Source organism: Anneissia japonica, unplaced genomic scaffold (genome assembly GCF_011630105.1).
Source record: "Anneissia japonica isolate Jap-2015-1 unplaced genomic scaffold, ASM1163010v1 scaffold287861_len940595_cov192, whole genome shotgun sequence".
In the NCBI taxonomy this organism is placed as follows: Eukaryota; Metazoa; Echinodermata; class Crinoidea; order Comatulida; family Comatulidae; genus Anneissia; species Anneissia japonica.
In genome coordinates this window covers 632813-647364 of record NW_022733264.1, presented here as the reverse complement: position 1 = coordinate 647364, position 14552 = coordinate 632813, and the positions used below count along the sequence as shown (strand labels likewise).

At 33.1% G+C, this 14552-nt stretch overlaps 1 protein-coding gene across 4 annotated transcripts in view; it reads left to right on the top strand.

Moving 5' to 3' along the window:
- Positions 1–12145, top strand: part of LOC117116132 (RNA-binding motif, single-stranded-interacting protein 1-like) — a 68573-nt gene extending 56428 nt beyond the window's left edge. For all 4 annotated transcript variants that reach the window (XM_033260106.1, XM_033260109.1, XM_033260105.1 and 1 more), the window contains exons 5-11: positions 1189–1346; positions 2456–2662; positions 3169–3280; positions 3574–3672; positions 5268–5327; positions 5927–6006; positions 6564–12145. In XM_033260106.1, the coding sequence (XP_033115997.1) occupies positions 1189–1346; positions 2456–2662; positions 3169–3280; positions 3574–3672; positions 5268–5327; positions 5927–5995 (705 nt within the window). In that variant the 3' untranslated portion in view covers positions 5996–6006; positions 6564–12145. The remainder of the gene's footprint in view (positions 1–1188; positions 1347–2455; positions 2663–3168; positions 3281–3573; positions 3673–5267; positions 5328–5926; positions 6007–6563) is intronic.
- Positions 12146–14552: the final 2407 nt, after the last annotated feature.

Below are 14552 nucleotides of genomic sequence, written 5' to 3'. Positions count from 1 at the left end.
GCCGATATTTGAATCTCTACGTGACATGATTCATATTCATGTCATCTCCACTTCAATGCCGTTCTCACTCCTATTACAATGATCGGAAACTAAGTTCCGAAAACTGTCACCAAAGACTTGGTTAATAACATGTTGATGTCCGTTGCAGCATCATCAACATCCCTGCGACAGTTTTCATCGGTATCATTACGATCATTACTATGTTCTAGTAGTCATTCAGCTAACATTAATGTTAGTGCGGTCAGGAATACAGACCGTTGGTTTGATGTCACCACGCTAAACAACATCATTAACATCACGGCAATGACTAGTGATTGCTCCACAATTCCCATTTTCACTTAAGCACTCCCTCAGCAGTCAACGCTACTGATCGCAGACATATTAACCGTCTAAATTTCAACGATCTATCAATTTCATACTCACTGGAGACACGCTGCTGCAACTGTTGTTATTTCCATTAAAGCTATAATAGCTCCGATTCTCTGTAGAGTTTCTCTCGTGGGATCCGTATTTCCTGTAACCCTGTTCCTTTATAAACCTTTATGCATATAATGCAGGCATGACCATAGTAGGCAATTAATGGCCTTAGACTTATTACATTAAATAATACATGCATATTTGTTCTCATCTTTGCTTTTAATGCTATACTGTAAACCAAGATTTTCTCTGTAAGCAATATATTTTACTGTAAACAATGGCATTGTAATTCATATTTAGTTAATTATCTGTTAATTATCATAGATGTAATCAATCTAACATTATGATTACATATCACATAACCAATCTATATATATGTAAACAAAATTGTTGGCAGACAATAATTGCTTCCTGTATTGCTTCCGAAATGTAAGTCAGTTGTTTTGGCCATCAACTGTGTATTATAGGACCATGTGTAATTTTCTAATGTGATACCATGTTCTTGCAATTAAATATGACTTTAAATTAATACTTTGATACTTTGTACAGTATTTAGTAACTGAACCACTTTGGAGGCCAGTATACTGTGTCGAAAGAATAATCATTGAAGTACATGTTGGGGGTTTTTTTTCATATCCCATTCCGCCAATTCAAGATAAAGGCATCACATGTTCAAAACCGCGCATTTGGTGTTACCTTTCAATTAACAATTATATAAAATTTATTGTGAGCTGTATAATATTGTTTTAATTGGTTTGTTTTTTTTTGCAGCAACAAGAACAAGACTTCACAAACTTGTATATCACAAACCTTCCTAAGCATATGGATGAAAAGGAGCTAGAAAAATTGTTATCACCGTATGGCCAGGTTATCAGTACTAGAATTTTAAGAGACGAACTGAAGCAAAGTCGAGGTATAGGATTTGCTAGGTAAGCTGTGGTTAGCATAGTGTGGATGCAAGTAGTGTGCAATTCTGTTAAATGTGTTACTGATGTTGTAATGTTCTAAATCACACAAGAGCATTTCTGGAGAAATTTGTGGCACATAAAATGTTTTTCTCTATTTGGCAGTTATTTTATACTTGTAGATAAGTTCTGTTTTTCCCCTTCCTCATTCTCTCCCCTCTCCTGATACTGATCAGTAAAGTATTCAATAAGTAATAAATATTATTTTACTGCGGTCTTGCGGTAAAAATAAACCCTCTTAATAATTACTTAACAGTAAATACAGATCTATGGCAACTTTTCAGTCAGTTAAAATATCTTTTTCGACATACATTAACGATGTTTTTTCTTGTATGAAAACATTCAACCTAGTTCATCAAATCTTTTTTTCTAGACTTGCATCGTAACAGTAATGATTCTCTCATGTTTAAATGTATGAAGTTAATCACCTTGATTCTTATTTCCTTATTAAACACTTTTACTGCATCTATTTCCAGATCTTATCTTTTTTTTACGTATTAATGTTGCCATTTATTTGTCAGGTTGATCTTAATTGAGTCAAAATATACTCAATCCTCAAACACTTTCGGATACAACTAATACTAATACTCCTCATAGAGTTTAACTCAAAGTAACCTTTATTATTGCCTTTTGAATATTTCCATGCAGCTGAAGATTTGAACCAAAAAAATGTCAAAATTTTTACTTAAAACAGATAGATACATACAGATAGTATAGTTAGTTTTGGACATTTTGTTGTCTTGTGTATGTGTTTCTATTAAGGATGATAAATATTTGAGAAAAATGTATGACCCCATCGGAATTCAAACTTAAGACCGTCATATTACCGTTTGGATACTCCACCAACTGAGGGTGTATACCACTTGGCCTCATAGCTCAATTGGTAGAATATCCTAACGGTAATCGGAAGGTCTTGGGTTCGAATCGTTGGGGGCATTCTCAAATATTTGTTATCATCTTTAATGGAAACCAGTGGATGTGTATCTCCATACCAAAGTTACTTTCATGTGTTTTTATTGTCAGAGAAGTATTAGGATAAACTTAATATTATTATTATTTTGTCACTTTTACAGAATGGAATCAAAAGAAAAGTGTGAAGAAATAATTAACATGTTCAATGGAAAAGTTTTAACCGGACAGACTGAGCCTTTACTATGTAAATTTGCTGATGGTGGCGTAAAGAAGAGGAAAGAATTCAACAAGCACCCTCCCAATGCCACTAATTGGCCGAAGGTAGAAGAGGTTCAGATGTATGACCCAGTAGCCTACACTGCAAATGGGTTAGTCAAACTGTTAAATGAAATAATAAACATTTCATTTCATTATTTATTTGGTCTTTTGAACAATATGATGTACAAAAAAAGAAAGTGACCAAAAAGAACCTGAAATTTGGGAAGACCAGGGTCAACCAAAGTGAACCAAATCACTGTAGCAAAGCCAGTTGACCCAACCCCAAATTCAGCAACACACACAAACATCACACAAGGTGGGGGGGGGGGGTGTTTATAACAGCGAAGCGAAATGAACATGTTGCAAATTATAGGTCAGCTTGTTAAGCTTGATGTGCGGTAGTTAAGTGTAATTTGTATATAAACTGTACATAATTATACATGTTTGATATGATAAAGGTCATACTAATATATTTTCTTACAACATGAGAATATTAAACAGGTCTAAGCATTCATCTGAATGTCCATCATGGATGAAATAGGTTTGTTTCCTAGTAGATACAGCATTTATACGTGCATGACATTTTCAGATTCATTTGTTGGGATTTTTTTTTCAGCCGAGTTATGACACCAACACTTATTCCGAATCCATACGGAAACCACCCTGTACCTTACGTCCATGGCGTGCCGTATGTACATTCACAATATATGGTCCAACAACCTGTTCCGGTAAGTGGGGCTGCAATTTCGTGTTCAATGTGCAGTACAAAATATTTCTGATAAATTCGAAAGCTATTAGTTATGATGTAAAAACTTGATGTTACAACATTTATACCTCCATGTTACAACCCACTACTCACAACACAAATTTTCCTTTAAAAAAAAAGGCCAGCACTTCTAGTAATTCCTTTTGAAAGCTTTAGCAATTTAAAACAAGGTATTGTCCAAAATATTTAAGAGGACTGTGGATTGTGGATACTGCTCTAAACAAATTATTAATTTTCGTCCTTTTCTGTTTTTAGATGACCCAAGCTCTTGACCCCACCGCTAATCTTCCTCTTCAGCAACAGAGCATTGTACCAAATGTCGCACACATGGGACAGATACAGCTTGCTGGCACTGTAAGTTCTCATTTCTGTGTAATGTGCACATTTCATTCCTCCATTTTTGGATTTTGTACAAAAATAACAGCAATATTAAAGGTCTAGTACAACAATTAGTTGATATGCCAATGCTGATGATGCTAGCATGCACTGGGGATGGTATACTATGATGATATACTGTTGATGGTGAAAGTAGGTATATACCGATAATGGTATTCTGGTAATGTGAAGGTAGGTATATTATAGGGACGACTGATAATGGATACTGGTAATGGCTAACAAGTGATTGTTTTCTGATGATGTTACAACTTATAATGATATGCTGATGATAGTGAACTGGAGATGCTATTTTGATGATGGTCTGCCAAATGAGAATTGTGTATCATTAGAGTAAAGAAAAAAATATTCTTAATTTTACAAATTTTATTTTTGAATACTGACACAACAGGATTATGAATTCTAGATTTGTTATTGTAAATACAGTAATATGCCAAATCCAAATGCAAAATTCATTAAAATGTAGATCAAATTTTGAAAATAAAATTAATATCAGTTCTTGCCAACCCCCAGAATAGTTATTACTTGCCATCCAAAATATAAATGCTAACGAGGTATTATTATTCCAGGGATAGAACGAGAGTGGGAATGAGAAAAAATAGGAGGTTTATTGTGACATGTAATTTGGAAAGTAGGTTCTAAATTTGCCGTGATATTAAGCGCATTCAATGAAGGAGATCAAATACGAAGAAGCTGATTGAAATGCGTGGCATGTCAGAATAAATGATTCAAGATTAACAAGGTTGAAATTGATCGAATACTTTTACCAAATTACAAATATTAAACTGTAGTGGATCTATTTAGGTTGGGTATGATTTTGTATGCTTGTGGGTTAGTGTTTGTCCTTGTGTATGTGGGTTTGCATGAACAGTATGATAACTGTATGTGTGTTGTATGTGCACGTGTTGTAAGGAATTAATTATAATTGTCCATTTATTTAGCCTGCCTACAAGCAGGTAACAAAAAATGCGTAAAGAAATACATATTTCCTGTGATTCTGTAACGTAGCAGTATTTTTATTCTCCTGTTTCAAATTTTCCTATTCACTCACACCACTGAAAGGTTTTAAAAGCATACTTGCGTAAAAACAAATGGTTACATATGGCAGAGTCAAAAATTAGTCTGCGATAGTGAGCAACATTCAAAACTCTGATTAGATATTTTAAGCTATAGTGATGAAGGTTTGGCAGCCTATTGCATATATCAATCACATGCTTATTACACATGTTATTCATGAAAGTGCTCACAACAGTGTCAGTGATCGAGTAGGAATTTTGTGAAATTGTATTTAGAATGTAATAAAGCCAAGTTATTCCTACCGTGCTTGTTAGAAATGTCAAAAGCAGAATGGTATGACAAATTTCATAAATGTATTAATATTTTTTATATTTAACAGTACAGTAGTGATATCCAAAGATGATAAATATTGATGGGTTTTCCTTTATTAATCAACAAGTGTTGTAGATTTGGAACTTAATATTCTTAGTATATTTGTAACTAGGTTGATGTAAAGATGGATATGTTCTCTTAACATTGATTTTTTTTTCTTGTTGTAGTATTTACAAGCTCAATACCCACACGGCTACTCTCAGGTTCTTCAGCCATTAACTGTTGAGGTAAGTTTTCAAGTGAATAATAACTCATCTTAATAGAGGGAGTATCCAGATACATTGGAAGAATGTGGTGTAGTAGTAATACAGCGAGTCTGCAGCAAGCCACACTTGTTTTTGTCCTGATACATGGGTCAGTCACAGAAGATGACAGAGTTGATGATCTTAGTATTTGGAAGCAAAGAGGATGGTGTTTATGAGGATGATAATAATTATGATGCTGACAGCAATATAACAAAATTAACAAAGATGACATCAATGATAATTGTAATGTACTACAGGTCTTCCTTTATAAATACCACTGTTGGGACCTGGGTTGTTTTTTTTTTTTGGTTTTTTTTTTTGTTTTTTTTTTGGGTGGGGGGTGGGGGTTTCTTAGGTTTGGTTTTTTGGGGGCTTTTTTCATCTCTAGAAAAAATATGTTACAGTTATTTATCCAGGGGCACAAAAGGTGGTCTTTTATTCAAGATTGTCATTGGTTGGAAGGTCTGTGTGTACTTAATATAAATGATGCAAATGCACAGGTATTATAGATTGAAAATGTGTTTATACTTGGGGATGTCATTCTTATTAATTCATCCATGTTACATAATTATATTTCCCAGGATGCTAGTGGACAGCTACCAGTAGATGAAGCTCAGCAGTATTACACAGCTGCCCAGCAAGCCAAGTAAAGAGTAAACAGGTATAACATAAGATAAACACTTTATTGTACATCATAACATGTTGGAAATTCCTGATTCATTTGGCATACAAAATACAAAAACACATTAAACAAATTACATAAAATAGGTAAAAAATTAGAATTGCACTAGAAATATAAATATATAATTGTTTTATCAAAAGCAAATTATTTCATTTATAATCAGCCATTACATGCATAGATAATGCATAAAAAGGCAGTGCATACATAATACGCAATCAAAACAATTAAAGCCAAATAACCATTAAATGCATAGATTAATAAATTGAAATTAATTGAAAACAAATATACAAGTAATTTATAAATTAATTAAAACAATAAAGCTAAACAAATAACATGTAAGTGGATTATTAAGATTTTCGATCAATCTCATATATATCTATAAATATATTAGTATTTTATTATGGATTTGGTTTACTATTTTGGAGTTCCTTTTACCATGTCCTTTTATACATGTTTGTTATGTATTCAGTACAGTAATATGTTTTTAGTGAAATAATTTTGAAGAATTAATAGTAAGATGATTTTTTTTTACAAAGGTGTGTGGAGCAAAATAGCAATGCAGACAAAGTTCAGAGAGGTATGAGCTTGACAAGATGGTGAAGGATCACCTGCACGCTCATCAATTATCTCATCATCTTTCACCTTTTTCCTCTTCGATGACGATAATCAAAACAAAACGAATGCAATTGTATTCAAGTGCCGAAGAAAGCCTGTAGCCAAAGCTCCCTGGATGCCCCATGGAAGCTCTGTGTTGTAGAAGGATAGAATTGTTTTATTGCTTTTTGTGTGTACCTCCATTGTATATAATTGTACAAAAAAAAAAAAATTACAAATTGGTAACTGTAGTAGAGAATTGGATGGGGATTGGAAGAGTCACTGTTGACATTTCTGCTTGCTGCGATTGTCGTAAGATGTTTATCTTCCAAGTGTAAGCAGTTAATAATAAGTCAAACAATGGCCCCGAAGATTATTACATTGTAAATTGTTTACCACAGTGCATTATGGGTAATAAATGGAATCCATTCGGTATGGTTTATAAATAATTGCTTGAAAAACTTTGTGGGGATTTTTCATTAGCTTTCATGTAAATTCAGATCAGTAGTGTCCTAAGTATTTTGTGGTAGATATATTGAAAAAAAAAAAGGCAACAGTTACCATTGCTGCTACACCAAGGCCATAAAACCCGAACTACAATAGAATAAGTTCAAAATTTGCCTTAGCAGATTTCTATATTCCCAGTGGCACATCTGGAAGGGGTGGGAGGTGCATGAGGGCGCTAGCACTTTACTCCACATCAGGCCCACTTCAGCGCCCCTCCCACCCCCCTGCTTACGTTGAATACTTCTAGGTGTGCCACTGTTTCCCATATTATGTATTGTGGTAAACAATCATTAACTCAAGCAAAGGGTTAAATGCTATTGAGTTGTCAAATGCATATAGCGAAAATCACAAAGAAAGAAAGAAATTACAATTTATCTTTGCAAAGCATTGTCTTCAAGTAGATCGTAGATATGTACTTTTGTTTGTAAATTAGAATCTTTCAGGTTTTATGTGTAAGTAATACTTGCTGTCCTGTAGATTAGAGATGATTTTAAATTGAATTGGAATTTCTCACAGCACTCAGCTTTTTCAAAGATTCAAAGAATATGCAGTAAAAATACTGCAAAAATTTTTACATTTTCAGCTGGAGAGAAGGTAAAGAATGTTGACTGTTATTTGTTCTTTGGGAGGTGTATGTTTCAAGAGCACTAACAAACAAAAAAAAAATGAATTTAAAGAATTTGCTAATCTAAATGTTAGATAGGTTTTTAACAAATTATTGTAGAATTGGTCCTAGAATTTTAAACAGATGTGATTTGGCTCGTAATTTTGTTGGGTGGAAAATTGTCAAATGTTATATGTTGGTTAGATTTTAGAGGTTTAAAAAAAATCCCCACTGGAATTGCTATTGCTGTTGTATGCTGGATCAGTAAATGATTGATGCTGTGGTAAAATTAAATTTTTTATCATTCTTAAACCAAATTTAGCACCTTCTTGAATCTGATTGTTAGTGTTTTTAACACCTCTCAAAAAAACTTGTTTTATAAATGAAAGATAGAAGGGATTTTAATGTTGTTCTAAATCTCTGTCAAGACTATCAAATTTTCTTTGACAAAAAAACTGTTGTATGCCCATATATAGTCATGATGTGATGTCATCATGTCCATATTAGGCATGTCACATGTTTTATCAAATATAATTTGGTAGTGCAAACAGGGCTTTAGATTCATAAATGATTGATTTGATGGGTTTCTATTTGCTTCAACATTACTACTGAATATACTAGTTATCAGACGGATATTTTTTTCTTTGCATGTATTCCATGTGTTACTGATAACACTGCCGGATTCATATATTCGGCTTGAGCATTTTTATCTCTGATGATGTTACTACCGCAATTGCAAATTTCCTTTGCTAGGTTAGTTTCCAAAACTGGCTATGCTCCACAGGTTTTTTAAATCCATGGATCCACATCTGATTATAACCACTTCTTAGCACAATTTATGTTTGGATACTATTTGATAGTATGCAAATGCAAAGCACAAAAATATGGTGTCCAAATGTAGTATAAAAAATGATGATGATCTACCATCAAATTGATGCACCTATATCTTGCCTCGTAAAGAATGCTTGTCTTGTGCTTCTTCTGTGTAAGTATAGTGTCAAAAGTGTATTCCATGAAACGAGGTGAAAATTAAAATATCGGTGTAACTGGTTATTTTTACAGGAGGAATGTTTGGAAGGCAATAGAGGTGTGAATAATGTGTACACTATACAGGTGCTACACTATCTATGCAACAAATGAATGGTTGAAAGGTCGTAGTTGAAAGGTTGAAAGTACCAATCTGAATCTACATATCTTTCGGTGTTACCTCACAGTTAGTGGTAATTTGATATATGTATGAACACTATCAAAATTTGTTGAAAGGAAACAGAATGGACAGAATTTATCATTAGGATTGTTTTTCATTGAAGATCTTGTTAAGAGTTTCATCCTGTCTACCTTTCATCCTTCAGCTACGAGAAGTATAATCGTAAATCGATCAAATGTACGAATACCTGGCAACCAAATGACGATAGGCAATATTATATAGTTAATCTATTTCTCTCTTTGTAAGGATGAAAGGAAAACAGGTTTGTGAGTGAATGTATTGCAAGTTTTATAATGACCGGTTGCGATTTTTAATCAGGGACTAAACACATCGACTCTTCTCAACATTGAGAAAGGGTCTCACAATAACTACGGGGTTATAAGAAATGTAAATTAAGGTGAAGTTTAAACAAATAACGAACAAAATCATCTGCTAAAATTCAATCAAGTGATTTCGTTCTTTATTGCAAGTTTTTTTGTTGTAGATGTTTTGTAGTTTAATTCAATAGATTAGGTTGTAAGTTACATGTGAAAACCACCTGCTGAAAATGATATGCAAATTAGATATTGAAATCCAGAGGTGAGCTGATGGATGTCAAAAAGTATAGAAAAAGGTACTTGTTTTGAGCAGGTTGGCAGGTATGTAGATATGATGATGATGATGATTTTATTTCTTTGATACGTTTCTACTTCATGTTCTTCCATTACCATTGCCTTTAGTTGTGTTGTTTGTCAGTGTTCAACTCCTGGAAATTTTTTTCCTCTATCAAAACACAAGGTATAAAGTGGTACCTGGTGCAGTGTGGGAAGGGGATTGTGAATTCGTTGCTGTAAATTGTGCTGCAAAAGTTAGAATAGCTTGCATTTCCGTGTTTATCTGTGTCGTGTTTTGCATGTAGTTAAGGTAAATTAAGGCAAACCTTAGTTTTAGAGCAACACTTTCGTAGCGTAAGGTCAATCTTGAGTTTGAATCTTTTTTTTAAATGTGAAGCTTGAAGGTCTGTATCGATGTTAGTTGGAAGTGACGTATCAAGAAGTTAAAGGTGATGTTTAAAGAGGATAAAGTTCATAATGAATATATGAACTGTGGCTTGATTTAGCTTGTTATGATGGTTGAGTATTGATTTCAGGAAGGTACTTGCTTTGGTTTGCATCTTTCACGTGATGACAATTTTGATAGAGAGTTTAAGATGTATCAGCTTATTAATTATTCAAGTTTCTAGGCAACTGTATGTTTGTTATTATTTTTTTCCAGACAATACCTATTTCAAATATGTCAATAATTCAAATTTTTTCCAAGATATTTCATACTGAATTCCAGGGACTCAGTATTCGAGACATTACCAAAAACAGATAATTTTTTTTCATTATTTTGATTAAGGATTCAATAATAGTATAAAGAAGTGTTTTTCTAAGGGGGAAATGTATTCGTTTATTTTTTTATTTAATGTTTGTGTTATATTATTTCTAGATGAATTTATGTGTAAACATAAAAATAACGTTCCATGTTTGTTTCTGATTTGCATATGCAGACGATTAATCAACTTTGTACAAATTGCATAACATATTCCAAGTTGCATAACATTTGAACATTGCCAAATTTTGGCAGGTATTAGTTTGATATTTGTTTTGGTTTGTGTATAAATTTCTTGTGTGTAGAATTTATATCAAGTCTTTACTCTTGATCTTTGATAGTCCTTAAGATTTAAGATTTTTTTTTTTTTTTTTTTTTTTTACAAAATCTGACCAAATGTTTACATCAAACTCCTATACCATCTACACATGATGTATGAATAAAACAAAATTACAGTTACCGTAAAAATATTAGTCACCTTTAATTTATTCCACTAATGTAGACTTATAGTGTAATGGAGACCCCTCCTAAAACGCTGTAGTTACATACTTACATCAAGATTTGTATTATATTACATTAGGCCTATATATTGTACTGGAATACATATAATACCCAGTTATATAATGTGCCTTATGAAATTGATTTTCCAGGGGAAGATAAAAAATAAACCCCTCAATTAGATTGAGTTTGGATGTTAAACATAATATTTTTTTTTTTTTCTACTTTTGTTTAATTTTCCCTTGATAACGTATATTGAACTTGATCATTTTAACACTGTAAAGTTTGTGTCATAGAAATTATACATGATAATCCTATTGGCAGAGTTTGCATTGCTTGGAGCCTGTACAATTTGAATATTTTTCAGTGCAATACACAGTTTTATATGGAAGAAAGTCTATCAAATTATCAATGAAATGGCAGCGTAACAAAAGTTTGTATAAAGAAAGGAAGGTTTTAAACCAATGTTTTACTCAAAGTTTTAATAGATTTATTATATTTATTTGAGATAATTGCTGCCATTACTGGCTCAAGGATAGAATATTCTTTGAGTGGTTAATAGAATGTATTTTAATGGGAAGAATTTAACTATATAATTGGTAGATTGGTGGTTTTTGGTTTTTTTTCTAATGCAGTTGAAAGACCCAGTGGGCTGGAATATTTACAAGACCACTTTAGTGCCAACTGAATTTACTTTAGATAAATGATATATGAATTCAGAATATACTGTAGTTTTTTTTATAATTTAGATGTTGGAGAATAATTTTAGCTTCCTGGTCGCTGGTATGCCCCGGCACAGATCCATAACAATCAACTAAAGTTAAAGAGAATTCATCAATTATTTTCAGTAGGCAAACTGTAATATTAATGATGTTAGTTTATGACTCTGGTACAGATGTTATAATAGAAATGTTATTTTGTCTCTAGCCCATATGCAGTCTCATTTAATAGTAGGATTTTATATTGAAATGGTGTAATGAGAACTATTTGAATCTACCTCACATTCCGGACTGTTAAACACTCTTTATTATTGGTTGAAAGTTCTTTGCTGCAGTCTAGTGGGCCAATCATGTTCATTTTTAGAAAATATTATTTTATCATTGTTATTTTGATTCATCACGTGAGAGATGCGAACACGGTATGTTGTGAAACATTGCAAGAATTGTAAAAAATTTTAAAAAGAGAATTGTAGTTAAGATTTAGGGTTTAATTGTAGAAATCAAAAAGAAACAAAAATACTTGTAGACCAGCTGTCTGTAATGTGTGTTTCTGATGCAGAGCAAACCATCCCTTACAGCTTATGTTGGTCCATCACTCCAGAAACTCATTTTGATTAAAAAGAATTTTGAAGAAAATGTCAAAGTTTGAACATTATTATACAGTCCAGTTTCCAGTGATAAAAAAAAAAATTCTCATGCCATTAATGAATGTTTGTACCAATTCATAATTCCAACTGAAAGTGTAAACAGCGTGGGGTTTCCTCCTGTTATTATGTGCAGGTTTAATGAATCTTAAATCTTGAATCAGTCATAACAGACGCAGACAAACCATGCCCATTTAGGAAATCACAACACTTGAAAGTGGCATTATTATTCATTGGCGGATCTGAGTGTTGGGGGGGGGGGTGTCAGGGGGTCCTGACCCCCCCCCCTTGGAAAAAAAAAATTCTCTGTGTTCTGGTACACACAGGCCTATTTGCTTTAATAAGATAAGAATGAGAAAAAAATACCTGACCATTTACAAAAGGGGAAAACCTTGAATTTTGATTAAAAGGGGGAAAACTTATTTCCCGCCATCTAAGAACTTTAAAAAAAAAAAGTTTGACCCCCACCCAATGTGAACCTAGATCCGCCCCTGTTATTTATTATTCATATTTTGATAATACAGTACACAATGTACAGAACATGTAGTACAGAAGAAATAATGCTACTGCCGATTGCTACTTACTGCGAGTCAAAAAAGAAGCCAATTCACTCGCGTCATTGCTGCGAAGGTAGCAGGGGCGGGTTTATGGGGAGGAGGTACTGTTATTTTTTAAACAGAAAAAATACAGAATGACATAAAAATACTGAATGTTACAATAATTCTGAACAGCATATACAGTACTGTACTCAATACGAACAATTATTGGACACCTAAGTTATCTGTATAATGGACCTTTCCGATCGGGAGTGTCAGTCATACCTAACAACTGACCAATAGGACAGGGCCAGGAATAGGCGCGTGTCTCAGAAATACACGTATGGTCCCACAAATGCACGTGTTCGCGTATGTTTTTACACTGGGAACCTTAGCAACAACATCCAAGGGGCGGGGCTTAGCGGAAACGTCCATTACTGATCGTTATAAGTTTGGCCATGCGATAGGTGGTAGTGTTGATGAAAAACAATAACAGAGTGCTGTGCTGTGACAAGTGGAGAGAAAATAGGGACGGGACAGGACAGGAAAGGTGTAACCATAGCTCATTCAAGTCTAGTATTTACATAAAATACATAATATTAATACCATTGTAAAATCATTTACATCATAAAAGATTAAAAGAAATAACATTAATACCATAAAAGCTCAAAGGGCTTAATCTCGAGAAGAAGCCCATCTCGAATTGAAGCCCCCTCTTTAGTTGCAAAAGTAGCCTCGAAAAGTAGCCCATGGGCTTTTTCTCTAGATAGTTCAGTGCATACACTGTACATGAATTTCAAAGAAACCAAATAAATAAAAACACGCTTAGTTTATACAGTAGTTTAGGTGATTTAATGCCGGTTAATACACTCTATGATACAGATAGATATTACAGTGGCCCTATTTTATTGTTTTATAGCATAGTACAGTAATTGTCAATATTTACAGGGGTTTTTTTAAGAAGCCCCCGGCTTTACTTCGAAAAAAGCCCATTTTGAAAAAAGCCCACCTCGAAAAGAAACCCATCCAAAGTTCGAAAAAAAAAAAAAAAAAAAAAGAAGAAGAAGAAGAAGAAGAAGAAGAAGCAGCCCAGGGCTTCAATTCGAGGTTTTACGGTAGGTAGACCTATCCAATTAAGGCTTATAGTCAAGTTCTGAGGACATCAAAATTAATTTTAAATCCGGTTGTTGTGTGTACTTTTGAGACCTACGGATCACAACAATTCTCTGCAGGCTGACAAAAGCAACTAGAAAACCGACTAGGTAAAAATTGCCCTATTTTCACAAAAAAAAAAAAATCGCAAACAAAAAAAAAAAAAATCGCAAAAAAAAACAAACCGCGAAGGGTATAGCTCACGATATTTTTGTGAAGATTTTTTGACCACGCCATTTCCGGTTGTTTTGCGTTCTATAAGGACCTAGGCCTACTTGAAAACTAGTTTTAAACTTAAATCATATTAAAAGATCATACTCAATTAGGTCTATGTGTCTGAATTCGGGGAAATTCAAACTTTTAAACGCTAAGAAAATTATGTTGAACAAGGTTGAAAAATAGGAAAATTAAAACTTTTAACTAATAAGGATACTATTACTAGTCTCTCCCTTCATACAACTGATTGAGAGGATGCAGGTTCGAATCCCGCCAGAAACACCCTTTTCATACAGTTGAAATAAATACATTTTCGTTCATAAGCTATGCTTGATACGATTTATACATGTTCCTATTTGAGAACTATTATTGTTATTTCATAGATAGGCCTATAGCGATATATACATGTATTTATATATATATATATATATGTATATATTTATATGTATATATATATGTATATATATATGTATATATATATGTATATATATATAT